The sequence below is a fragment of the Terrapene carolina genome, unplaced genomic scaffold (genome assembly GCF_002925995.2).
Source record: "Terrapene carolina triunguis isolate 2854851 unplaced genomic scaffold, T_m_triunguis-2.0 Scaffold89, whole genome shotgun sequence".
Lineage (NCBI taxonomy): Eukaryota > Metazoa > Chordata > Testudines > Emydidae > Terrapene > Terrapene triunguis.
The window spans coordinates 4201296-4229203 of NW_020664440.1; the positions used below are offsets into that span (position 1 = coordinate 4201296).

Genomic DNA, 27908 nt, shown 5'->3' on the forward strand with positions numbered 1-27908 from the left:
TTTGTTGGGATTGGTGCCAGTAATCATCTTGTGTTTTATACAATGACGATTGGCCTTACTTGCCTACTGAACTTCAGTGTTAGGTGACAGAAAGACAGCTGCAAGTGAACTTTGTCCGTTGGTCAGTAAGGAGATTTCTATGGAGAAATGACAACGTTGGGAAAACAGAAAAGAACAATGCGAGGATGATGGGAAATAAATTGACAGCGACCCACGGCATCTCTCTCTCTCTCTCTATCTGCATGAAACGGCAAACCACTCCTCCTCCTCCTGCTAAAAAACCCAACTTTTCTCTTCGTCCTGCGAAGGGATCTAGGAGCTCCTTGACAGGAATTAGCAAAACAAATCCTAGGGAAGTGGTCCTGGAATTGCCTCTCTTCGCCTGCAGACACTCTCATTGACAGGGCTGCTCAGATTTGAATATATTCCCTTTTACTTTAGTCCATCCTTGTAGTTTTTCTTTTAAGGCAAGTGTCAACTTCAGGCGACGGCTAACCTTTCCCAAAGAGCATGGGACCCAGATCCTCAAAATTATGGAGGTGCCTAACTCCCATTGAACTGGGCCCTAGTCCTGACTGATGGCCCAGGTGGAGGCATCTGCTCAGGATTCTCAGCCAGGAAGCTTCTCTTGGAGTTGGGTACCTATGGCAGCCCATGTTCTAGCAGCTGAAACCTAGATCTTTCTTGCAAAAAAAGAGAGGGAGACTGTCCCGTCCGTATAGCCAATAGTCCAGGGGTTAAGGGATGTGGGATGACCATGTTTCAAGTCCTTGCTCTACCTGATTTGGAGCAGGGACTTAAACCAATATCTCCTACATGAGTGCCTTGACCCGGTGTTTCCCAAGCAGTGGCTTCCAACCCACCAGTGGGTTATGGGAAGGATCTAGGTTGGTCACGCATGCCCTGGAGGTGCTCCCATGCTCACTTCCCCAGGCAGCAGCAGCACAAAGAAAGCGCCTCTGCGACATGTGCAGGGTGGGAACAGGCTGTGGACTGGCATGCTCGGTGGCTCTGGCTGCTTCCTCTGCCGTGCTGCTGCTGCCCGGACCCCGCTCTCACTTCCCCGGGCAGCAGGCAGCAATTGCGTGGAGGAGAAAGAGGCCGACAGCAGCCTGGTAGTGATCGTGGCCCGGCAGCAGGAAGAGAGGGGCTGGCTTGAATGAGCATGCCCAGACACAATAATTCTCTCATTATAGCATGGCATTGTAATGTGGGCCATATTTTCAGTACCTATGGAATGGCCCTAGACTTCATTCATTAAGGTTCTTTCTTATCTTCTGCAAAGCCAACCCATGTCAGTGGAACCTACCTAGAACAGCCTGGCGGATCGGGGCCTTAGAGAGGGATTATACTGGAAAGGTTGTAGCAATCATCTCTGATTGGTGATAAGCCCTGACCACCTGTTTTAGGTTTAGGTAACCAGCAAATGTAACCTTATAGCCACTGATTTTATCAGAAGACTTTTCTTCCCATTTTTCTGTTGGTAATGAGAAGCCATAGAGGGCAATAACCTTGCAAATTAGTCCTTAATCTGTTGGCCAAGAAATTTAAGAATTGACTATACAAACAACAGTTAATTCTCAGGAGGTTCAGTTATGTGAAGCACTTAGATCTGAAAGACAGCGTGCAGACCTAAGAGATTCATTGTGTTTTTTAATCATTGACAATGAGTGAAAATTGTATTTTTGAGAAACAAATTATATAAAGTACCCTGTGATTAATGTCATATTTGCCATTGAGAGAAGTAAACTGACCCTACTTAACAGAACTCTTCTGGATACTCTCTAAAAAGCTGGGATTCTTGGTAAGAAAAATGATTTATAAATTACAGGTCAGAGCCTCACCTGATGAAAACTGGTGTCACTCTAGATACCAAGAGAGCTATGCCAATTTTCATCAGTTGAGGATATGGCCATATATGTGTAAAACTAATGAATCATGGTCACATTAACACAGCAGATTGCCAAGGAGCTCCTATATGCTGATTTCTCAACAAACCATCAAAATCAAATCATATAGGGCGCTGTTTCTCAACAACTGGTCTGTGGACCCGGCGCCGGCTCCTGAGATCTCTCTGACAGAGTTTAGGAAGGCAGCGAGCAGGTCCCTGGTATCAAAAAGGCTGAGAAACACTGATCTAGGGGATTTAGTTAGTTTTTGTGCTTTAATTATAGAACAGACTGAAAATAAATAAAAAAAACGACTCATAACTTCACAAGTAATAGACATTCTTTAAAAAAAACACATACACACACATTGGTCTTTTTCCCCTTTGGATCAATATTTCCATTTATTCCAACTGGAAAAACATTTGTTGTTTTAATACTTAGTCTTGTCTCTCTTTTTTTTAAAAAATAATCATCATCACATTCTCCTTACAAACGACAAAAATTTCCTAGCAATAGTCTGTGATATGGAGACCTCCATCTTCAAGATTTCCCACATTTGCTGCTTTTGACAGGCAATAGTTTGTTCCCAGTTACAAAACACGTTACGTTAGGTCCCAATCCTGCAATGGAATCTGCCTTTGTGGCTCTAACTGCAGGAATGGGTCAGGTGCATACAGGTCTTTCAATGCCTAACTATGCAGACAGGTGCTTTTGTAAACCCCTCTAGGTGCCTAACTCCCATTGACTTTTAGTGGTGCCTAACCTGCTTAGTAGCTTTTGAAAATCCCACTAGCCGCTTTACTGCATCTTTAGGCACCTAAATACCTTTGTACCTCGGCTCCTTCTGCCACTGACATCAATGGGAATTTTACCATCAACTCCAATGGGAGATTGATTGAGTCCCCAAACCCTCCACAATACAGTACAAAAGCTGTTGTGAGCTGGCAACACCCTGGCCTGCTGGGAACATGTGAAAGAAATTGCACCCATATTACAGCCCTACAGAAAATCTGCCCTCTTCATTGTCCCATCTGGGAACAGGATGAGACACACCTTGATGTTCAGGACCCAAATGGTTTAAAGCATACAGAGAAAAACTCACATCCACCATAGCACAATACATTTGAGTCCTATTTATATAACACTCTACCATGTTGATGCTTTTGTAGATTGATTCTAGCGCCAAATAACGGGCTCAATCCCACCCTGGGACTACACGCTCCAAACTCCTATTGACCTTCAAGGGAGTTTGGGGGGCAGAGCTCCATGCTGGAATTAAGCCCAATGTGATTAGTTTGTATTCATTTTATTATGATCTATGTAGCAGGCGGTGTTGAAGATTCCTTTTGGTAATGAGCAGCAGTTAACATAATCCAGGAAACTAGAGCACCATAAGACAATTCTATACTCAAAACAACGTCATGCTGACATCACACAATTGCACCATTTACACTTTTATTTACTCCAAATAATTGTTCAAAATTTAGTCACATCAGCATTCTCTACAGAGATGGAACATTCCTTCCCCAACTTTGGTTGTTAAAACTTTGCAGACATTTGGTAGTTGGTTCTATTCTATTTGACAAAAAAGTCACTTTTGCAATTGTAAAGACTCCTATATGTCACTGATAGAGTAACTGAAAATCGAAGGTGTGAGCAGACTCCAAAACGCCATCTAGGCCTCTTTAAGATTGAACAAAGCATAAAATGTTCTTTTGATTTACCAGGAATGAAAAGACTTAACCCCTCCCCCCCCCCCCCCAAGATTTCACTGATATACTTAATACATTTGATGGCAAAATTAGAAGGAATTCTGAAGTACCATTTGTTCAGCTCTGGCTGAAAACATTTATGAATGTGCATGCAGTTTCCCAGTGACTCCTAAGATATAGAAATTCCTCTGATATTACAAAATACAAAAATATTTTCTCCAAACTCTCATTTACATTGCATTTACAACAATCATGGAAATAACTTAGACTCCAGCACTGACTGAGAGACAAATTACTTACCAAAATGGGTAATGAAAACCAAAGCGGATTAGGAGAACACAAGCTGTTGATTATAGTGAACAGTGGTAACTAAAACATATGGACAAACTGGACTTAAAGAAGTGGCAGTATTTAGGAAGAAGAGCAAAAATACTAGGTAAATATTACAGGCTAAAGTGAATTGTTTTTTTCCAAAGTAAAATGTGCAAAATATATTCACCGTGCCAATGATTTATGACTACTTATAGAAGCCAATCTACAACCTTCTTACAAATCCCCCGTCTTCAGGTCTTTTTGTTACAATAAAAAGCGCATTGAAGATCTAAAACAGTGCAAGTTTATGAGTGAATTTACATTCTCAGAATGTGCCCAGGCAGTGACACTGTTACGATATGATACAGTTTTTGCTCTTTTGTCTTTTTCGGCTGTGCAACTGTCCTCTGCCACCCAACGTGGAAGCCTTGGGCATGCCATACGATCCATATTTGTGCAGGAGCTCCTCGCTGGTAACGTATCGGAGATGGGCAGGTTGCGGGATTGGCTCCCCAAGGAAATACCCTTCATTGTCAGACTCTGAAGAGGAGGAGCAGGTAGAACACCAGTCATATTCGGCAAAATAGGGGCCCCATCTCTCCCCCAGATGGTTCTGCAAAGCAAGATCCGACACAGTCCTTGGACACTGACCATACAGGTCTCTGCGGGGGCCCTGTTCCATCGTCTCTCTGCAGCTTCTCTGGTGCACGAATTGGTCATAGTCCTCTCTGGCTCGCAGCGAGGGCCTCTCTTTCAGTCGACAGCACTGTTCGCTGGCCAGGTGGAGGGCGTTATCCGAGCGGGAGCGTCTGGACCGCCGGGATCTGTGTGGGCGGTAACGCCGATCGTCATCCCGGAGATTAGTTCGTCTGCGTGTGCGCTCGCTCATAGGGGGAAGTCTAGAACTATCCTGTCCAGGAATTTTGTTCCCTGGAATCCCGCTGTCATACTCAAAACTCTGATGCATCCTTCCATGCGATGGCATCTCTCTGTAACTGACCGGATTGGCAAGGTCGCGCAGGTTCGGCTCCATATCTTGGTACTGTTGCACGGACAAGAGGCTACGGACTGACTCGGCACTTCTAAACTGCACAGAGGAGTTCAGCGTCCCTATGTTACTCATCTTCTCCGAGACGTTCATTCCAGAATCTTTGCTCAGATCAGGCATTGAGAATCTAGAGAGGTGCTCCTGGCGCTTGGCGCCACCGTCCGCAGAGAGTCCTGGTGGGGAGGAGGAGAAAAAAGGCAGTTAACATGTGACTCTTCCACTGCCACAGCACAATGCGAGGGGCTGCACTTTGCTTGGCAACACCGATCCCAATTGTCAAAAGCAACCAAGGCCCAGAGCCTTAAAAGGTATTTAGGCACCTAACTCCCATTGGAATCACAGCTGAGGATCTGGACAGAGGTGATTTTGGGAGCCCCACTTGAGACACCTGAAGGAGGCGTGATTTTCGGAAAGTGCCGAGCACCCTCGCTTTGGTAATCAAGGCTGCTTTAAGGTGGTGCAAGTTGCCTCCTTCCTCCTTGCGCCCCCCCTCCCCAAGCTCTGTGGCAGCTCTCTGCCCTCCCCGCCCTAAGGTGCCCCCCTGCGGCAGCTGCCCCCCCCCACCCGGGGAGCCTTGCGGCAGCTCCCCACCCCAGCTCACCTCTGCTCCGCCTCCTCCCCAAGCACACCGTCGCCGCTCCACTTCTCCCGCCTTCCAGGCTTGCGGTGCCAATCAGCTGTTTGGCGCTGCAAGCCTGGGAGGGAGAGAAGCAGAGCGGGGCGGCGTGCTCAGGGGTGGAGGCAGAGCAGAGGTGAGCTGGGGCGGGGAGTTCCCCTGCATGCCCCCCCCTTACTTGCTGCAGGCAGCCCTCCCCGCTCCCCCCTGCCCCAGCTCCCTCCGCCTAAATGCCGACGACGACCGGGGCGGCCGAAGATCTGGCCGCCGCCGAAGGACCCAAAATGCCGCCCCCCAAATGCTAGCGCCCTAGGCGCCCGCCTAAGTCGCCTAATGGGTTGCACTGGCCCTGAGTGCTACCCCTGGCAACGTTCATGCTTCTGTAGCAGTATCAGGCCTTCTGTCCTGTGACAGCCCACTGTAATAACGAGTGACACGATCAGACACCATTCCGAGATGTCAGGGCTGTACCTTGTGTAATACTATTTAGCCACTAGGCGAAGACATGGCCACAGACCATTGAGCAGACCCATATGCCATCCTATAGAGGACACTGGTGACAGAGGTATTCTGGAAGGACAGAGCAATGTACTGACACAAAGCCAAGGCCACCAGAATATCACAGTAATAGCAGTGACAGAAGACAGAAGCCAGACCCTGCTCCAAAAGCACAGGCCTCCGCCACTTGAGCTCAGAAACACTCTCCATTAGCTATTAGCAATATAGGGTCTAGGTGACCCAAAGAGGAGCAATTCTGTCATCCAGGAGAGGGCAGTGGTGCAAACAGACACTAACCCAGGGGCTCTTCAGAAGTTAATATGAGGCTCCTTGTACAGGCACCGACTTCGGGGCTGGAGCTACAGGCGCCAACTTTCCAATGTGCCGGGGGCGGGGGGGGGGGGGTGCTCACTGCTCAACCCTGGCTCTGCCCCCACTCCACCCCTTCCCACCCCCTCCCCTGCTGTGCCCTCGCTCCTCGCCCCCAGAGCCTCCTGGATGCCATGAAACAGCTGATTGGGAGGTACGGGAAGGGAGGGGGAGGCGCTGATTGGCAGGGCTGCCGGTGGGTGGGAGGCGCTGGGAGTGGAGGGTGCGGGGAGCTGATGTGGGGCTGCTGACGTATTACTGTGGCTCTTTGGCAATGTCCACTGGTAAATTCTGGCTCCTTCTCAGGCTCAAGTTGGCCGCCCCTGCACGAGGCAGTTCACTACAGTGGTGCACACTGTCCCCCATGTGGGTGTGGAAAGAGGAAAAAGTTGCTTCCATGGCACCGTATACTTGCCCACTTTGTGTGCCAGGCTGATGGAGGGCCTGGGGCCTGGCCAGGCTGTGGTGGGGAGGTATATGGAACCAGGCAGACACATATCCAGGGCCATGGAGATCCCCCAAGACAGTGGTGGGATTCTTAAGGACCCCAAGGGGAGTCGGACTGCTACACAGAAGCAGGGGTTGCCAGTGCAGAATGGTCCTCGCCTTCTATTGATCCCTGGGGAACTGCCGAATTTGGGGGGAATTATCAGGGATCCTTGTGTAGATTCTCTGTCTAAGAGCCTCCTCTTGTAGGATGGGGGAGCCAGGCTAATATTAGCGGCGAGACGTACAGAATGGCAACTGGATGGGAGTTCAGTGACTCTCTGCAGCAGCAGTAGAGGGCTTGTTACAAGAGCACAAGTCAGCTCACCATCCCCTTTGGAACGAGAACTAGACTACAGCCAAATGTCCTTTACTATTCCTCTGAGCTCTGCTCTCCAGCCGGAGAGGCTCGGACTATCCGCTCACTGCTTGGTAACTGGCTGTACCCAATGCTCATGTTGCATTCTCTAGATGCCACATTTCAAAAACTATTTCAGCTGAAGTATAGTTTATTCCAAATCAAATGTCAAAAGTTGACTTTGGCATTTTTTTGATAACCTTTCTGCGCAAACTAATTGGTAAGATCTCTGCAGCATTAGCATGATTTAAAGCATGAGGCATGCCCCTTGTGCCATCGCTGAGACATTCTGACTTTGTAAATTGGTTGAAAAAAATTCACAAATAAATTGCTCTGTTTTTCTTAGTAAAACTTTCCATTGCTTAATCTACAGCCTGACTTCTTTGGCATAAGCCATTTTCTGGCAAACTTCATTTTATTAAGGCCAAAATCTGCTGTCAGTAACCATGGTTTAAATCTAGAGCACTTCTGTCAAAATCAAGATGTTACTCTAGACTTTCTGCATAATTTGGTCCCTGAAAATCAGCTGTTACTTGACAGAAAACTTCAAAGATTGACCAGGATTATCAAAAGTGCTCAGTTTTGGCTTAACCCTACTCCCACTGAAGCCAATGAGAGTGTTACCATTGCAACGTTGACAACTCTTATCATGAGTCCTACAATATTTGGTGTTTTTCTTCAAGCCCCAGCTCCTGGAGTCATGTTATTATGTGAGAATCTCAGCTTTCATTTTAAATGAAGTATATTTCTAGACCTAATGGTTATAGAGAAAAGCTAAAAAATGTGACTCCTAAAGACTCAAACACCAGAAGGCAAATAAAACAATGGTGCATTTTTATTTTTTAAGACAATCTCATGATGGGGACGGGGGGGTGAGACTCATGACTTTGGAACATTTGGGGTTGGCCACATTGACTTTAATGGGGCAGAGTGAGGCCAACCCTGCACACTTTTGAAAATCCCACCCATAATGTCTGTTTAGAAACAGTCCTGCTTTATGCTCAATGCCATTTTCATTTTTCCTTTCCTCATTTCCTCCTCCGTCATCACTATTGATATTTTCCTGGCAAATGGATCTTTGCTGCTTGAGCAGTTATCTTCTGCTCCTTGTTCCCCACTCTGTCACACCAGTCCCTTCTATAGCAATCAGTTTCAGGATGTCACAAAGACAGATGTAGAATAACTGGCTTTTAATAATAAGGAACACCAGCACCACTTTGCGTTTATATAGTTTCAAATACCTGTGTATTTCCTCAACAGCAATAGAACCCACCTCTCTTGACTTGCAGTCCCATGCTTTAAAAACACCCCGTTCCTTTAATTCATCATCCGTAATAATAAAAATTACTGTCTAGGGAGAGTTAAATACAACATGGAAGTAGATCTAGAGCTGAACAATGTTTTTACATGATCCAGGAGATATAGTAGGATCCTTCATCCCACCAAACAAGACGTGTTTAAAGGAAATGCATGTGCCACTGTCAAGCTGGGCTCTTATCCTGTTGGAGATATGAAATTCTAAAGAGATTATCATTTATTTCAGGTAGTGCCCATGATGCGCTAGGCCAGGGGTACTCACAAGAAATTTTTTGGTGGCCTTAGCGTGCGGCCACCAACTCTTGCTGGTGGCCGCTCTGACAATTTTTCCTAAAATACTTAACTTTAGGAAAAACAAATATGCACATATCCATGTCCAAATCATTGTAATTTATTTCAGTAGGGTTTTTTGCTGACTCAATGACAAAAATAATGTACGATTGTCTCTATTCTTTAATGGACCTAAACAGAACAGAAACAAAATAAGGTGCTTTGCAAGGTCTTGTCTTTTTTGTTATTTCTTTGGCTTTTTTGATTCCTTTTTTTAAGAGCTGCTAGCTAGTAAGTCTTCTCCTGTGAAAACTGATATTTGTATATTTGTTGATCACCACGTTTCACAGCAGACTTACTAGCTAGGTGGGAGGCAGTGAAAAGTGATATTAATAAACATACAAATATCGCTTTCCACAGCAGACTTACTGAGCCCCGGCACAAGCCAGGTGACAACTTAAGCCCCGGATGGCATGGGTAGGAAGTGGCGGGGTCCAGAGGCAACAGGGGATTGGTGAGCCCACAGCCGGAGCTTGAAGCCCGGCAGCCGGGGGATGGAGCCCCACAGCCAGAGCCTGCCGCCCACCACCCCAGGGCAGAAGCTGGAAGCCCAAGCACCACGGCCCCTGGGAAGGTGGGGAGCTCACATCGGCTGCCTTTGGCATTTGTGGCTCCAGACAGGGGTGGTGAGTTGTATGGGCCCATGTTCCAGCAAATTCAGGGCCCCAGGGGCCCAGCTCCACCAACGTTTGGGGCCGGGTCTCCCCCCCGGCCCTGCCTACTGCCCTCGCGTGCCTCCCCCAAGCGTCCCTGCCTCACCTGCTCCCTGGAGAGCGGACGGCTGCCCCCTGCGAAGGGAGCGGCGCTGGCGGCAGGGAGGAGGGGAGAAGGTGCAGCGGCATGGCAGACCCCCTGCCCCACCAGGCGACTCTGAGGTGGCTTATCCTGTCTGGAACTCCTGAGCAGTAGCCTGGGACACAGGTGTGCGTCATGTGGGTGGGAGGGGGAGGAGAAGAGGGACCCTCCCCTGGAGCTCGATGATGCGGTGGGGAGAGGGCTATGGGGAGTCCGCCTCTCTGGCCCAGCCCCCGGGGAGCCTGCCTGCTGCACCCCAAAGTTTGAACTCCTCATCCCCAGCCAGCCCCATCTCAGAGCCTGCACCCCCAGCCAGAGTCATCACTCAACCCCAACCCTCTGCCCCAGCCCTGAGCCCCCTTCTGCACCATGAACCCCTCTTCCCCGGCCCCACCCTGCAGCCCTCACTCCCGCATCCCAATTCTCTGCCCCAGCCCTGTGCCCCCTCCTGCACCATGAACCCCCTCGTCCCTGGCCCCACCCGGCAGCCCTCACCCCCGCACCCCAACCCTCTGCCCTACCCTGAGCCTCCTCACACACTCCAAACCCCTCGTCCCCACCCCATTAATTTTGTGTAATACTAATAATCAATAATGGATAAATTCTTAATAAAGTTACCCAGAGAAAAAGAACAAAAGGGTAATTCATCAAGTGACGGCCTGAGTTTGACCCCCAGCTTGCAAACTGAAGTTATACAAAAGAAAGATGTGGCAAATCTAAAAGATCAGAAAAGGAGTTTTCATCAATCTTGGCATCAAGATTGATGTTGTTGGAGTACAACAGCGAATTAGACAGAGCTTTTTGCTTTTGAGGGTTATTGATCTAAGAGTGCTTGGTTGTTCCCGTATTCAAAAGAGTATTAATAACATTGATATTCTTAGTTAAATATTTTTTTCTTACGATAGTGATATCGTGCAATATCGGGAAACTGTTAAACATTTACTGTTTCCAGTCCATTTTTACATTATTTTAAAAGACATATCAGTTTACAAGGCAGGTGTGTGTGTGTGTGTGTGCGGGTGGGGGACTTGGACCTGTTCTGGGCACCACCAAAAATTATACAAACCTGCCGCCCCTGGCTCCAGAGAGGGACAGGGCCCAACCCCTACTGGCAGCCCTGGGAGAGGGGCCACTGCTTAGCCCCCACAATCACTGCCTAGGAGGCTGTGGCCACAAGAAGCCATGGCGGCCGCATTTGAGAAACACTCTGCTAGGCACTTTCCAAACAGAAGAGACACAATCCCTCCCTTAGGGAGTTTACCACCTAAAGACAGTCAGACAGACAGGTTTGTGGAAGGGAGTACAACATACAGACAATGACGTTCCTATGTGCCTTTAGCGCTGTTACCCTTTTCAAAGATGTCCGAAGGAGGAGAGGGCAGGTCATTAGGGCATTGATGATTAGGTTGAAATTTGTGTTTGGTGATCACGTGGACGCCACAAGCATCAGAGGTGTGATAAGATTGCTACTGACAGACATAAATTGAATGTCCAGACAGACCTCCTTAAAAACTTGGCAAGAGATTGAGCTGGGTGGGGCTACACGCTCCCATGCTCCATGTCTTGAGGATGGCAATGTGGTTCCACATTGTACAATTGGGTTAGAAGAAAAATAAATAGCATGTGGATTTCTGGTTGGCTGCCATGTGGTCCTACTCTTGTATACTGGCAACCCATCAACCCATGGAGCTTCAAGCCAAGAGTGTCAGTGCAAGTAACAACAGCTGTAATAGTGAAAACAAACAGAACTGCAGAGGATAAACACGGCCAACGGTTACTTGGCAACAGAACATGTGATGGCAATGCAATGCTTGCCTGTTGATGGAAAGGGACAAGAGGCACATCGTCAGAGGAACTGCAGAAAGGGCAGACAGAGCATCAGGAGGAGGAAGAAAAGTTCTAGAGCAAAAGCTAAACGTCTGCCAAAAAGAAAGGCCCTCTCCTCTCAGATGGATTCACCAATACTCTGGGCCTAGATAAGACTATATAAATTACACAGTTAAAAATAGGACCAATTTCCAAAAGCTAAAAGCCCCCAGAGCGCCCCCAACCAAATTTCTCCCATGCTTTCTCCCTCCCATCTCCTCACAGGAAAAGCTTGGGACAGGTGATATGCCTTGTTGTACACACTGTGCATCTGCTTCATGACCTTTGCTCCATGCTACGTAGGAACCTCTATGGCCGAGGAAGTGGGGGGAGGAGAGGGTTGGAGTTGGCCTTGAAGGTGCTTTGAGGTTCTCTGATAAAGGCTCTAGAGAAATGCAAAAGTAAACTCCATGAGATGTTAAGCAGATAAGCTATTTAGGCATCAAATGATGCAGAAAAGTGCCTACTTCTACATCTTTAGGTGCCTAATTCCCTATGGAAATCTGGCCCTGAGACAATGTGTGTATGACACAGTCACAAACACACTACAGTTAACCGCAGTTACAGTACTTAACAGCCGTTCCCCTGACGCAACCTATCGGGCAGCAGAACTACTGCATGATTTGAGGCCTTTTGACATTACTGCAATACAAATGACCAACAGTAAACTAATGGTTAACAAGACAGATGCGGAAGCTTTTGGTTTATACATGACAGTTATCGACATCGCCTCAACGTACCTTTGAGCTGGCAGTTTGAAAGTGGCAGGTTGTAACAGGGCCTAGTACTGGGATAGTTAGATGTCTAGTACCAGCTACAGGCCCCAGAGGTGCAAGGTGCCAGTTTAACCAGTTCCTCAGCATGGAGGGAATCCTCAGCTAACGTTGAGCTGACGTAGCTCTAAGCCATGCCCTATCGCAGCGGATGGGCGTTGGGGAGGTGGCTGGGAAAAGAGGGTGTGTCAGGAGTGCCTCTGCTCTCTGGCTAATTCCAGCTGCCAGAACAATGCCTTGGGGCCATGGGCAGCCAGGTGTAAATTAGAGCAGCCTCTGGGCTGCTCTGATTTATGCCAGGAGCCAGACTGGCTCCTGCTAGCTCCAGAATTGTCTCTCCCCCAGTTGGATTCCTGGTACATTTTAATATAAATTGTGTTCACTGACTAAGGTGCAGTTGAGAAAACATGAGCCTGAGTCTCCATTCATTACACGGAGTGTGTAACCATTATGGGAGTGTGTCCCCATTGACATCAATGGAGATATAAAACTGGGTGTGACAGAGCTGAGATCCAGGCTCTACAGCTCCGATCCACAAAGGTATTTAGCCTCCCAACTTCCAATGATTTCAATGGATCTGGGCCTAGATCTTTAATTGTGCTCAGTACCTTCCCCACTCACAACACACACTGAGCTATTTTTCTTGAGAACTGGAAGTCACATAGAGAAATAATTTCAGAATACAGGGCAAGTGATGCAGCATTATCCAATAATGGGGTTTAAGCAGCACTTCTTAGGTCCATGGGATTTTGGGGCTCTTCACCCACAGAGCCTCGTTATTAAACACACATCAAGATTTAGAAGAGTGGGGAAAATATTGGTTATAACACGAACCCAGTTCTGAGAACATCGACCGTAATTTGAGAATCTGTTTCACCAGACTATCCAGGGGAGTGGAAAAATTACTCTAGCCCATGGCTGGAGCACGTAATCACCACGAAACAATCCCAGGGTACACTACAGCACACACTCTGAGAAGCCCCCAGCGCTGTTCCCAGAGGGAAGACACTCCAATGCAAACAGGAAGTAAGTCAGCTGTCCAGCAGCTGCACATCATCATACCGCTACTCTGACCATACCCGTGGAGAGAGGTTAGGCCCACCACAGCGAAGGGGGAAGACAGCTTTTCATTATCTGGCTTAACTTGACTTGAAATAACTTTGCAAAAACTAAACCAAATCTACTTGAAACTTCACAAAGATGATCTCATGCCAGCATAATTATTTTCCTACCAAGTTTGAAGCAAATTGGAGAAGGTGTTTGTGGAATATGAGGGGTTCAAAAAAAATGAGGTGGGCTTCACTTTAGAAGATTTCCCCTAACTTTTGCCTCCTAATCTGTCAAAAAATAACTTGGCCTAGAAACTCCAAATTTGTTTTAATCTTGTTGACCTTGGCAATGTGGGGCATGTTTCACTGGTCTGAGATTGCTGAAGGAGGAAATTAGCTCATTAATCAATGGCACTGATGCAGATATTAGGAATGCTGTGGAGCTCTTAAAGTGAGCAAGGCAAGGACATATGTTCTAGGCTATTCACAACCACAGGATGGGGAATTCCTAAAGCACCTAAAATGCAAGTGGAGCTTTGAGGTTGAGCTACAGGAGATGATTTAGTGATCCAAGCACCAGGGCTGAAATCCTGTCCCCACTGACGTCAATTTGCCATTGACTTCAATAGGGCTAAGATTTCTAAAAGTCTCCATGAAGCTAGGTTTATACCTAGGCAATAGGTTGGCTCAAATGTCTTGATTGCTCTGTCCAAGCATTAGAAAATCCATCATGCATTAGAAAATCCATCATGCATCCATCACGCAACGGATTTGCCCTGGTGTCCTGTACCAACCTTCTCCTGCACCCAGTCTCACACCCCATCCTGCCTGCTGGCTGAAGGTACCCACCTCACCAGGGGCAGCTTCAGTTAAGGGCATCGCATCTATATAATTTGTAAAGTGTTTTGGGCCAAAAGGTGCTTTAATGGGATATCTCCTAAGATATTAGTCACAGTGCATTGAGTTAGGCACATGCAAAAGCCTTTTTGCAAGATAACGGCTTTACTTGAACTATAATGAATGGTAATAACTGCTCTGCTTAAGTGTTATATCTCCTGCTTGATCAAGCAAGTGCCAATAAGTGGGTTCTAACCAGGTGCCACCCGTTTTAACTCTTTACTGTGCACAAGGACTGGGCTCCTTGTTGCTGTGGTGCTCTTACAACTAATGTGACTTTGCAGCTAGGCTATCTATGCTTTGCCTTATAAACCACAATGGCCTAGGTTCAAGGTGTCAGCAGCACCAAATGTAATACACTTCTGCAGGGTTTGAGATGTTCTCAGGTCCCGGGGTATCCAGCGGTAGCGGGGTTTCATATTAGTTAGTTGCGATTATGGTCTCAGATGTGTATTGACCCTCCATGGAGGAATGAGTAATATTTAAGTAGTGTTGTGTTTCCATAATATAGATGAATGTACCATTAACTTTCCATTTTCTCTTTTTTCGGACATTTGTTTTTTAATTACAACTACAAAATCCGGGGTGATCCATTTAAATTACTGATATTCATGTACAGCCCCTTTAGCTCCAGCTTAATGATGTGTTTTGTCTGGGAACACAGTTCATAATTCGATCAAGTGAAATGTTACCCTGGAAGAAAGAGAGAGGGACCCTGCCATGCAAAGGATATTTTTCTATTAAAGAAATTTGAGAATCTGTTTCACCAGACTATCCAGGGGAGCGGAAAACTTACTCTAGCCCATGGCTGGAGCACGTTTTTATTGTACAAATATAGTTTCCCTTTTCCCCTCACCTCTGCAGGACCTTCTGAAATGTCCCTCTTGATTGGGATTAAATCACCATCTCCTGATGACTCTTCAAAGCCTCAATGTGAGGAGCCGGAACAACTGTGTAGCCTTGCCAAGCCTACTGCCGTGTGACTTGGCTGAAGGTAGATGGCTCCCTGGTGCTACCAGAGCGTGGCACAGTGCGAAAGGCCAAGCATCTTATTTTGCTGATTCAAGTCAAATTGTTGAATGAAAACACCTGGCTCATCAAGACACCATGAAATTCTAACCGAGGACCAAATTGAGCCTCCAGTGACTTCAATGGCCGCTCTGCTGGTACACTTGGTTCTTCCGTAAAAAGGCTAGAATGATGGGGGACTGCAATATCTCATCACACCCGGTAAGTTTCTAGTTCCAAACAACACTAAAGCCTCAAAGCAAGACTGACCTCATCTACATTCGAGAAATCTGGCCCCCCTCCTGCTAGGCTGACCAGACAGCAAGTGTGAAAAATCAGGACGGGGGTGGGAGGTAACAGGCGCTTATATAAGAAAAAGCCCCAAATATCGGGACTGTCCCTATAAAATCGGGACATCTGGTCACCCAATCTCCTGCCGTCTCATTGACAACAATTGATCTTAAGCGACACTATTTCCAGTCAACAACTATATAGTTACAGGAGTACACTCCCCCTAAGGTAGATACACTGCACAAATGAGGCTCACGCCCTGTAACAGCATCCTTGCGTAACATCAGATTAAGCTGCATTGGCACAAACCCCGTTTGATGTCAGTGCAGTGAATCTACATTAAGGGTTTGCAGTGATGCTAGTTACACTAGAAAGCACAGAAAGAGCGGTTAATGTAAATGCTTCAAGGAGAATCTCAACTCATGCTGCATATTGGTAACTTTGAGGACCCAGCCAAGGACAGACCTGACTGGGGAGAAACTATCGATGAAAGCTGTAAACACTTGGAGAAAGACACAAAGATGCACAAAACAATGAAAAAAGGGCCAAGTGTCATGCCAAGTCTTCCATGAGAGGCTCTACCTTCCTACGTGACATCTGTTCGCGACCTTGCTCCTCACAGATCGGACTGTGTGGCCACCAGAAAACACATGAGATGCCGTGACACCATTACTGGATACGGTGGATAGCCATACGCAGTTACACTGGTTCAAATGTCTCGAATGTAGGCAGGGCTTCAGTCAAAACGAGTAGCAACGACCCGTTTCCATGCTAAAGCCATGGAAAACCAGACTTTAGATGAATGCATACGTCGTCTGGAGGTCACTCTAGACCAGGCTGAAGTTTCCCTAAAAGCTTTGTGAAGCTTGTGACGACGCACAAGACACAAGGTAGGTTTTGCAATGGTTTTACGGTTTCACTGTGAACATTTTTGCACAATGCCAACTTAAATCCCACCCTCGTGCTGTCTCATTGACAGGAATTGGTGTTAAGCCCATGCTTGATGCTTTGCTGAACTGGGCAGAAAGGAGGTTTAAATAATGCTTGATTAGTTTATTATACCACTTGTGAATACAGCAATTCACTACCACTCCATTTCCTTACACTCACCACAAGGCATAGAAAGCAAGTCCTCTGTGGGGCATAGTAACTGAGGTCTGAAGCGTGTTAAATGTGTAAAGCTGAGTGTACGTTTCCAAAATCAGCGTATCCTGATTAGCTTTGTTTAACTGCAGCTTCCGCAGGCAGAACAGAACAGAACAGGACAGCTTCTTTCACTTCTAACCTTCCCTCCCCCAAGTGGCCCCTGAAGCTGTTGGATTCTGGCTGTCTCTATAGTGCTAGATAGGCACTTTCCTAAGAATCCACAGCCCATGAAATGGGCTTGATCTTAAATTCGACCCCAGGAATTGAAAGGAACTTACAAGAAAGAGGAGCAGCACTGTCAGTGCCTTGTTTATAGCGCAGCTTCACTCCACTTTGACCTTGGGTTTTGCAGAACTAAAAGGGAACAGTTATATAACCACTGGAAATAAACAAGGCTGGGAGAGAAAGGCAAGGAACCTTGTAATTCAGAGACAAGCAAAGCGCCTGCCAAGCCGCTCATGAGTCTGACACTCAGCTGTGCAGCTTGGTGCATTGTAAATCATGACGATTTCCTAATGATTTCAGGATACGTTTCTTGTCACACACAGCTCGGACACCCAGCGCACTGAAAACAGCCACTATGCCAATACTGTCTGGGTGAGAGATTTGACTGGAAATTATTAATGCAGTGCGCTTGGTGTAACCTCCTCATCCGCCATGCCACATTAGTGAAGGCGCAGTCTTTGGGGTACTCAGTGGGATAATCAGGGTTTCTACACCAGTCATTCTGCAAACAGGGCTCCCCCCCCGATCTATTTTGCATGCAGCCAGAAAAGACAGCCCACATGCAGAATCCTTCTGCTGCTCCTTTTGTCTGCCTGCTTTGCAGTGGAGGAGTTTTCAACAGGAAAGAAAGCTGTTGAAACGCTTAGATTTGCATGAGGAAGGGGCCAGTTGTCATTTCAATGCAACATTTTGGGAACTAATTCCAGTTTTTCTCCCAACAACTGATTTGCAGATGAGAAAGATGAACGCTGTTCAGAGGAGAGCAACAGTTGAGAATGTGTGAGCAAACAAGGGAGCACACACGTTAGAGAAAGGGTCCGCAGAGCCTTCCAAGTGGCCAAGGCTGGATTTTACGACTCTCCACAAAACAAACAGGATTCCATCTCCTAGAACACAGCGTCCTGGGTTTGGAAGGGTGGCTGACCGGTCAGCGAAGCACAACTATTTGATGCACAATTATTTTCTTGCAACAATATCGGGTTCCAAGGGTCCATTTCAGGTCTCGTTTTGTTTTGCAAAGCATATGCTTCCGTGCTTTTGTCTAAAATAAAAGCCAGCCTAGTGTTTACCACCAGAGATCTAACAACAGCAAACTAACATGTACTCACGCAAGGCAAGAACATCTCAATATACACACAGACTGCAGGCCAAACTTCCAGGGGAATGAAGGAATGAAAAACAAAAGAGAGCACAGAGTGTACTAATCAGCGTTAATACACCTTGATATTGTCCTTGTCAGAAGGAGAATCTCAGGCTTCGCCTGTTTGATTGGGAAATGCAAGGGTATCTCTCTCTATATTTTGAAGTTGCAACAAGTCTGCTAAGTGCTGTTGCCCTGGTGACTTGAAAGAAATGTTCCATTTTCCGGGGCTGGAAGGGAAGGGGGTGGCTGAAGAGCTGGGAGAGGTCTCCCTGCCAATGAAAAAGACAGCGACAGCTAACTGGAATTGGGAGCAGTTTGCTGCTTAGCAATGTACTGGATGGTACAACAGTCTGGCTTTTCATCCACAGCCTTGCCAAGAACATCCGCATCCTCAATGGGGGCGGGAGGGGAAGAGAAAACAATACCCGAGGAGTGGGATTTTCAACAGCGCTCAGCATTGGCCGCATGGAGCTCCCCAGCTTCCAGGGACATCAGTGGGCTTTTTGATCTTTCATCTACCTTTGCAGCAACAAAGAAAAGGGAGAGGCTAGTTTGGGCCCCTGGGTTTTGCAAGTCTGTCTGAACTGCAAGCAGGGCTTTCAGCTTCAAATCCCCTCCTCACCTGGAGGAAGAAAGGGAAACAGATTGAAGGCAAAGAGCCCGCCAATTCAGTGTTCCTGCCACTGCCGCTCCACTCCGTACACTGACAGACTCTCTCCACCCCCTCGCTTCGGACTCTTTGTCCGCTGCAGAGAGGCAGATGGGAGCTGCCATGAAAGGCTGGGAACAGAGCTGCTCCAATGGGGTGAGACACTATTTGCTGAGATTCCTATAACAGTGGTCTCGTCTTGCCAAATATGGCTGACTTGGCACAGGGAAATGACCTTTTTAAGAAGGTTTTTCCGTCATAAAAGGCCCTGTGCTTCAATGCCAACATGACTTCTATTGTGATGGTCTCACATCCCTCTCTCCCCCTTTTACGCGTGAAGCTATAGTTTGCAGAACATACTTGAGGGGAGCAGAGATGGTAATTCTCTCCCTCTCCGTTTACAGGCGGTCAGAGTTGCTACATGAGTTGCTATAAAGCTCAGCTGGAAATTCCACTTTAATTCCAGAACTGGGGCTTTGTTAGATACTGCAGCCTTCTTTTATGCATAACGCGTTCATTTGACGGCCACCGTGTTTACTCCGCGAACGCCCATTTGTCTGTCTCTTCCTCCAGTCTGCATCGCGCCGTAACCCTAGACTGGAAATTCTTTTGGGCAGAAACTGCCTTTTACACCTGATTGTTCAGTTTTTACAAGAACCTAATTGGGGTCTCTAGGTGTTTCGTGATATAAATAACTCCAGTGGACACCTGCCTATACCCGTTGAACCCAATTCTGCCCTGATTGACACCCCAGGGAATCCCACTGACTTCACAGTAGTTACTCCGGATTTCCACCTACGTCAAATGAGGGCAGGAGTTGACTCTGTGTTGCTAACCTACATCGAGCTGGTTTTCTGGTTAAAATTTGTTTGTCCTTTTGAGCACTCCAACAATGTCATCATTCAATGTGGGCCTAACCTCTGATACCTCCCCAAGTTGTCTGCAAACAAAGAGACTGTTATTTGACTGTGAAATTTTGTTTGCCAGGACTTCTTAAAGGGGGCTATTAGACCAACCGGCGTTTTGCTAAAAGGATTGATCGGAATCAGCAGAGAGAAGCTATTATTGATAATTTGGCCGCTAAGTATGCACAATACTTTGCATCATCTTTGACAAGGTTATGAAACACCCATTGGAATTAACATGACAATAGCAACAAGACAACTATTGGGCTCAAGCTCAATTCTATAAGGGACTGAACGCCTTCCAGGTTGTGCTTAATCTCTGGCAGGATCAGCTTGTTCTCATGAGATAAGGATCACAAATGCCAGAACACCCGCATCCTGCCAGTTTAATGAATGAGACAGAAGCTTTGGTGTAAATCTTTTTACAATGGTAGAATCTACTGTTGCTAATTTTGTGATGTTGGAAACTTCCATTTAATGGAGATTCCCAAAGTTGGCTGGCCAAAGGAAACTGAATATGATAGGCTAGGAAAAAGTAGCTGCCCTTCAAAGAGTGAGCCACAAATGTCTTAACATCTCAGCTTCTAAGCTGGGTGAGCCATCACAGAGCAACTCAGAATGCTGAGTTTACTGGAATTGCAGCTGTGAGAATGCGAAGATGCCGATATACTCCCCCTAGTGGCTCCATTCTTGTTGGCCAACAAATAACTGAAAATGAAGAGTTCCTTGCTCTCCGAAGAACTCCAAAGCACAAATGTTTTAATATTTCAACACCCTGTCTGTTCACAAGAGTGAAGCCAGCAGAGAGGCTAGAAAGATGGCACAGCTGGGAATTGAAGAATGTTGCCGCACACTCTTTTGGAGGCCAAACGTTGGGCCTGCCAGTTAGGTTCTCTTATGAATCTCTCTTGGGAGTGGAATTTCTGTAAAGTTGCTCATCTGATCTCAGTAGGAAGATGCTCTCTGGCTTTCTCATAGAGTTCCACTGAGACCAGGCTGGCTCCATGCTGCACTGGAAAACTAATGCATTTCTCCTCCCGCCTCTACTTCCGAGTCTGTTTCTCATACATTTAGACAGATTAGTCTAATCTCAGTGAAGGCACCATAGCAATTCAGATTGCCTCACAGATTACGACTGATATTGGGGCCAGGGAAACATTTAAACAAATCACAGTAAAAAAAAAAAAGACAGGGAAATGAGAGACAAAAACTACAATCAGGAGTCTATTTTCCTTTGCTGGTGTGTGTGGTTACGTCCCATAAATGTTAATGGAGATTAGACATGCCCAGCTAGGAGAGAACAGACCGCTAGTGATCTAATTTAAATCCACAAACAGAAAGGAAATGCAGGGTTATGGCTAACACTGCAAATTCAGTGGTCTAACTGAATCTCAATATATTAGTATACATGGTGTGACAACAGAGCACATCTAGACACTTAGGGTGAGTGCTTAGTAGGTTTGCCCTTAACATTAGTGTTACGTATCTTAACTAACTCATTTGAATTGGCTCTAACGGGATTATCTAGAATCTGCTTAGAAAGAACCCCCGCAGGATTTCATGCCATTCTCACGGGTGAAAAGTCCGGCTTACAAAAGTCACCACTGGTGCATACTTATCCAGTACTTATTGTTCATCCAGTGCAACCATTTACTAGGTAAATGAGAAAGATCCGCTTGATGCCCACGCACTGGACTGAGACACCGCTTGATGCCCATGCACTGGACTGAGACTCAGGAGATCTGTGTTCAATTCCCACCGGTGGCACAACATTCCTGTGTGACCTCAGGCAAGTCATTTAGAAGAGCCTGATCCAGCAAAGCACTTAAGCGTGTGTGTACCTCAAAGTTTGTCAGTACCCTGTTGACTTAAAAGGGATTGCCCACATGCTTGCTGAATCTCTCTGTGCCTGCATTTTCCACCTGTATGATGGGCACAATACTACTTTGTTTTTCTAGCCTTTGTCTGTCATTTAATTAGACAATAACTCTTGGGGGGGGGTGTCTCTTCCTGTGTGTTTGTACAGCACCTGGCACAGTGGAGCCTAGATCTCGGTTGGGGTGTCTAGGTACTATTGACAGCAATGCAGATATAACAGTAACAATAACTTTTCACAGGTGGATGACACAGGTAGCTTTTTACCCATAGAAAATGGACTCTAGCCACACACCTGGTTTGTTATCTGCTTCCCCCGGCACCTCCAGCTAATTACTGGTTGAGCTTTAATAGAAACATCACAGCAGAATTTCCTGCCAGGATGGAGCCAGTCAGATTGTAACATGTGCTGTGCAGGTCAGAGACTGTTTGCCCTTCAGCTCTATATAAAATAAATGTTTTCAGTGATGTCATAAAAATATTGCACAGATTCAGAATGAATCACTCCACAGTGTATTTTGTAAGGTGGAGCAACTGTGTGGAGACGGAATTTTAAAGGGACTTTTTCAGTGTTTTAGTACAAAGGGAAACGCTGGAGTGTTTTCCAAAAAAATGCACTCAAGCTTTCTTGGTGGGAGTCGCAAATTGCATGGACAGAGTGACCCTACATGTTTACTTCGCTTCATTTAGGAGAGCTGCAGTTTAGCGCTGTGTCAAGGAGTGCGCTGGAGCCAGAGGCACCGTAGGCTGGTTCTGATTTGTGACATATTTACTGTGGCGTTTGCTTTGCAGGGGGTCTGTACTGAGGGCTTTCCAAAAGCCAGGCTGAGCCATCGTGAAAAGTAAAACCCCCTGTGGGAGCTGCACGCTGTCTCATGGGCTGAGCAACAGCAGCGGTAAGAGTGGGTGGGAGGAAGGAGCCCTGCCTCTGAGAGGAGAAGGCAGCTAAACAAGGTAGCATGTGAAGTACTTCGTTTTCTCTTCCACTACTCGACAGAACATAACCTAGCTGGCTTCAATTCCCAGCTCTGCTACCGATCCCCTGTGTGACCTTGGGCAAGTCACTTAAACTCTTCGTGCCTGAGTTTGCTATCTATTAACTGGGAATAACAATCCTTTCTTTCTTCTCCCGGGCAGAAGACAAGTCGGCCTTGTCTCTTCAGATAGTGAACAATTTGGGGAGGGATTGCCTCTTATTCTATTTGTTCTGTGCCTAGCACAATGGAGCCCTGATCTCAGTCAGAGTCTCTAGGCACCATTGTAATACAAATTACCCTTGAAAACTATGATCACCTGGATTTCGTAAGTACTTGTTTGACACCTTCAATGCAAGCCTCAGCATTCTGAGCTACTTCTCCAGTAGAGAAAACTAAGCAGGAAGGAACAGATTAATTAATATACATTAATAGAGCATGTGTTTGGAAGGACAGTTTGATTTTAAGGGCAGATTTTCAAAGCTACAACTGGGAGTTGAGTGTTACTGAAAACCTCCCCGTAATGCTTTAAAAAGGGATGTCCTAAGATTAAATATAGAGATATTTTGCATTGTAATAATTAAAACCTTTTTTAAAACCCACCTCTTGATCTGCGGCCAGATAACTTGTTACATGTAAGCTCCAAATGATGAAATAATTATTTAAATAGCTGTACATTGCCTGCATGCTGCAAATCCAGCAACAGACCTCAGTGCGGCTCAAATTTATTTATGCTAAGAAAGTTTCCATATCGGGAGAATTAAGGGTGTGGGTCTGAGGCTCTCTCAGATTGCTTTCACCTACACACATGCTTACACCGATTTCTGAAAGCGATTTATTTTGCCTTCTCTGTCCTTAATTTCAGATTCCCTTTTTGGACTGTATATAGGGCGGGAAGACTGTCTTCCTCTTATGTCCTATTCTGAGCTTAATTTATGGAAGTTGAGCGAGGATCTGGCCGGAAACAGATTATTTCAACTCCAGGTATGGCGCTGCAAACACACCAGAACCCATAAACTTGTCCTGAGTAACAAAAGAGTCCTGTCGGTTCAGGCCGAGGAAATTCATAACCCTTCTAAAATTCACTCAGTCTCCACTAACCCCTCTCCGCTCTCAAAGCCGGATGCTACAAAGGGGCTTCAGAGACACCTCTAGACTTGTCCCTACTGCGTTTCCTGAGTGGGGTTGGTATGCTCTGAGCTCTCAAGGGCTGGACAGGGCCTCGCATCTGTCGCACAGTGCCGAGCGTACTGCCAGCACCTTGTAAATAATAACAATAGCAGCCCATGCAACTGGACTCTGAACCATTTCTAGGCAGCTAGTTATGAGGTGAAAGCATGAGAGGTGGATCAGATTTTCCGGGGGGAGGGGACCGTACATGCCTCAATCCAAACAAAGCTTGGACGAAAAGAAAAAAGCCGGGGGGCGGGGGGGGGGGGGGGGGGAAAGGGGGGATAGAGGGAGGGAGAGGAAAGAAAAAGCAAAGTAAATATCTGTGTCTAACAAACCATACTTGGTATTTTCTTTTCAAGGAGGTTTCATGCTTTAGGGACTCCTGAGGAAAGGCCGTTAGCTGTGCCAGATTAGCGTGGTCATCTGATAACGTAAACTACTGTCGACTAAAGAAAAACTCCATTGCGCTGGGGTCTGAATCAAACATAAAGCCTGTTTGCAGACTAATGTGTTATATCTCCTAAGCCCCAACAGGCTTATTCCACACACACGCTTTGCTGCAGCCAAGGAATGGAAAGCAAATGTAGTCAGACCAAGCGAATACTGAATATTTCATTTGGATACATTTACAGTTATGGGAAGCCAGCATCATCTCTGGTTTTGTGACTAGTTATTACAATACAATGAAAAGACATGCATGGGGTGGGGGAGGGAGAGTGGTGTATATAAAGAGGAAAGGCTAGTAAAATACTAAGCACCATAATGTTCAACTTAAAAAAAACCAACACTACACAAACGGGGGCTTATTGTGGGCCTGTCATGGGTTATATTTCAAAGGGTTTTGAAATAATTTTTGGCCCCAGCCGCTGCTTAGGGGAGTTCCTTGGCCTCTTGTGGCTAAAATCCGGCTCTTCTCCAGCAGCTGGCATTAATGATTTTCCTTCTTTTAAACGAAGGCTTAAAGAGCAGTGATGGGTTTGTTTTGAAATACATTAACTCCCCCCTCATAGAAATAATTATATTTAGTAAACAAAAAAGAGAAATCCAAGTGAATTCGCGGTCTTGCAATGCTCAACTGTCTTATTAACCCTGTAAATTCTGGGATTTCCCCAGTTAAAGCGGACAGGACACTCCATTACTTGCATGCACCTTTGTCTTACAGACTGGACGGTACTTTCTAGGTTCCAGGGAGGTTGTACCGCTGGCTGTCACATACTGTGTTCTCACTCTTATCTCTGCTCGGTATCTCTGCTTCTGTATCGCTAGACCAGAAGAGGGGCACACACTGTCTTCTTTCCTCGCTTTGCTATTCTCTAGACACAATAGGGCATGTACCTCAATTGTCCTCCATCCTGCCCTTCTCTCCTAGTCCCGATCAACTAGCATTTACATTGTAAAGACACCTCTCAAATAGACGCGTGGTGCACGAGATCAGCTAAGATGCTCTAGCCACTGGTCCCCATGGGAGAGAGAAATGGTGGCAGGCTGGTCTGTTGACCTTGTTTCCCCCTCTTGGTCTGACAACACCCAAGCCTATTGACCATCAGGGCATACTGCAAAGCTTGTCATATCCTCAAGGGTTCTGCGAAGAGGCGGAGTAAAAAGTGGGGGGTTAATGGTGTTAGACGGAGGAGTGATTTCTGGATGAAGCTGAACAGGTGAGGGGTGTGTGTAACTTCTTCCCTGAAGCAAAGTAAGCTGTCATGGGATAAGAGGGAAGGTTCTCTCATGGATCGGTAACTGGTTAAAAGACAGGAAACAAAGGGTAGGAATAAATGGTCAGTTTTCAGAATGGAGAGAGGTAAATAGTGGTGTCCCCCAAGGGTCTGTACTGGGACCAGTCCTATTCAACATATTCATAAATGATCTGGAAAAAGGGGTAAACAGTGAGGTGGCAAAATTTGCAGATGATACAAGATAGTTAAGTCCCAGGCAGTCTGTGGAGAGCTACAAAAGGATCTCTCAGAACTGGGTGACTGGGCAACAAAATGGCAGATGAAATTCAATGTTGATAAAGGCAAAGTAATGCACACTGGAAACCATAATCCCAACTATACATATCAAATGATGGGGTCTAAATTAGCTGTGACCACTCAAGAAAGAGATCTTGGAGTCATTGTGGATTGTTCTCTGAAAACATCCACTCGATGGGCAGCGGCAGTCAAAAAAGCAAACAGAATGTTGGGAATCATTAAGAAAGGGATAGATAATAAGACAGAAAATATCATATTGCCTCTATATAAATCCATGGTACGTCCACATCTTGAATACTGCGTGCAGATGTGGTCGTCCCATCTCAAAAAAGATATACTGGACTTGGAAAAGGCTCAGAAAAGGGCAACAAAAATGATTAGGGGTATGGAACGGCTTCTGTATGAGGAGAGACTAGTAAGACTTGGACTTTTCAGCTTGGAAAAGAGACAACTAAGGGGGGATAGATAGGGGTCTATAAAATCATGACTGGTGTGGAGAAAGTAAATAAGGAAGTGTTATTTACTCCTTCTCATAACACAAGAACTAGGGGCCACCAAATGAAATTAATAGGCAGCAGGTTTAAAACAAACAAAAGGAAGTATTTTTTTCACACGATGCACAGTCAACCTGTGGAACTTCTTGCCAGAGGATGTTGTGAAGGCTAAGACTATAACAGGGTTAAAAAAAGAACTAGATAAATTCATGGAGGATAGGTCCATCAATGGCTATTAGCTAGGATAGACAGGGATGGTGTCCCTAGCCTCTGTTTGCCAGAAGCTGGGAATGGGCGACAGGGGATGGGGCACTTGATGATTACCTGTTCTGTTCATTCCCTCTGGGGCACCTGACACTGGCCACTGTTGGAAGACAGGATACTGGGCTAGATGGACCTTTGGTCTGACCCAGTAGGGCCATTCTTATGTTCTTTTCTTTGATCCAGTTATTTAGGGATTTTATGAGTATGTGCACCTAGCACAACGGACAGTCAAAACAGAAAACAAAGTATCCATGGAGGTGCCCTCTGGATTCAAACGCAAGTCACCGGCTCCACCACACAGCCGCAGGGCTTCAGACTCTGATTTTTGCATTGCAAAATCAATTAGATTGTTCAACCCCGGAGGCATCCCTACCTTTTCATCATCATCCACATTGCAGAGCTCTGCAATTCTACTTCCACACAGCAAACCATCATTTTGTTTTAACAGGTGGATTCACCTACCTTTCTGTCTGGCTGCAGGATTAACAACAGAACATTGTACTAGCCAGTAGCGTCTTACCTGTGGCATTTGAAAGGGCGAGGGACTCCATTGAGCCCCGGGGCGTTTGCTCGGTGGGTGTTAGGTCCTCAGTGAATTTAAGTGCGTTGATTGGATGCCTTGTTCGACACTGTTGGGTAGACCTCCCGCCTTCTTCCTCTTCATCATATTTTGGAACTTTGATGTTTCCTCTGGTTTCATTAAAACTCTGGTTAGACATATCGCTGTAGCTTTCTTGTGACCGAAGCCTTCCTGAGTAATAATCTTCTCTGCACTCCTGGATGAAGCTTCCATTATGACCCTTCATCGCTATAGATGAACTTCTCTTTGGATTGCTGAAATGTTTGGCCCATAAATCTGGCTGAGTGCCTGGGACCTGTCCTGGGTTATAGGAAGTCCTTATATTACACTGGCTGAGAAGTTGCAAGGGGCTTTGGGATTGACTTTGCTCCATTTGATTTCCATAGTGGTAGAGTTCATCTCTGCTCCTCCATATGTGCTCTCTGTTTAGGCTAGGAGTCTGACTAGACAAACTCAGCAAATCCATCTGTAGCGACAGTGGGTCCACATCTGCAGAAAGTCTATTTGAGGTCACTTGCAGTTGACTGCACTGATTTAACATGTTTTCCTCCACTTTCCCTTTGTTCTTGCCAATTTTGGCACTGCGGCGGGACTCCTTTGCCCTTGCGTTCTGAAATGCTGAATCGGACGAATCCGAGCCGTTAGGGTCATCGCCCACGCTGCATGCCCTCGAACAGAATATCTGCCCTTGTTTTGGTAGGAAAGGTCGACCAAGTAGGGATTTCTTGCACTGAGCACAGCAAAAACAGGTTTCTGTAGCATGCCAATGTTGGCCATCATAAGTCATCTGCCCCTGGTCAATACCTTTGGGGGAATAAAAAAAACATATAGAAAGTGTAAGAGCTATGTCATGAATTGCAAGTTACTCCCCAGAAATTTCAGTGGTTTAATT

General features: G+C 46.2%; 1 protein-coding gene across 1 annotated transcript in view; it reads right to left on the reverse strand.

Annotated features, from left to right (window-relative positions):
* Nucleotides 1-2688: 2688 nt before the first annotated feature.
* PRICKLE2 (prickle planar cell polarity protein 2) overlaps nucleotides 2689-27908 on the reverse strand; it is a 105143-nt gene continuing 79923 nt past the window's right edge. Inside the window, exons 7-8 of the mRNA XM_024192707.1 lie at nucleotides 26957-27820; nucleotides 2689-5134 (exon numbers count right to left, since the gene is read on the reverse strand). Of these exons, the coding sequence (XP_024048475.1) occupies nucleotides 4266-5134; nucleotides 26957-27820 (1733 nt within the window). The 3' untranslated portion in view covers nucleotides 2689-4265. The remainder of the gene's footprint in view (nucleotides 5135-26956; nucleotides 27821-27908) is intronic.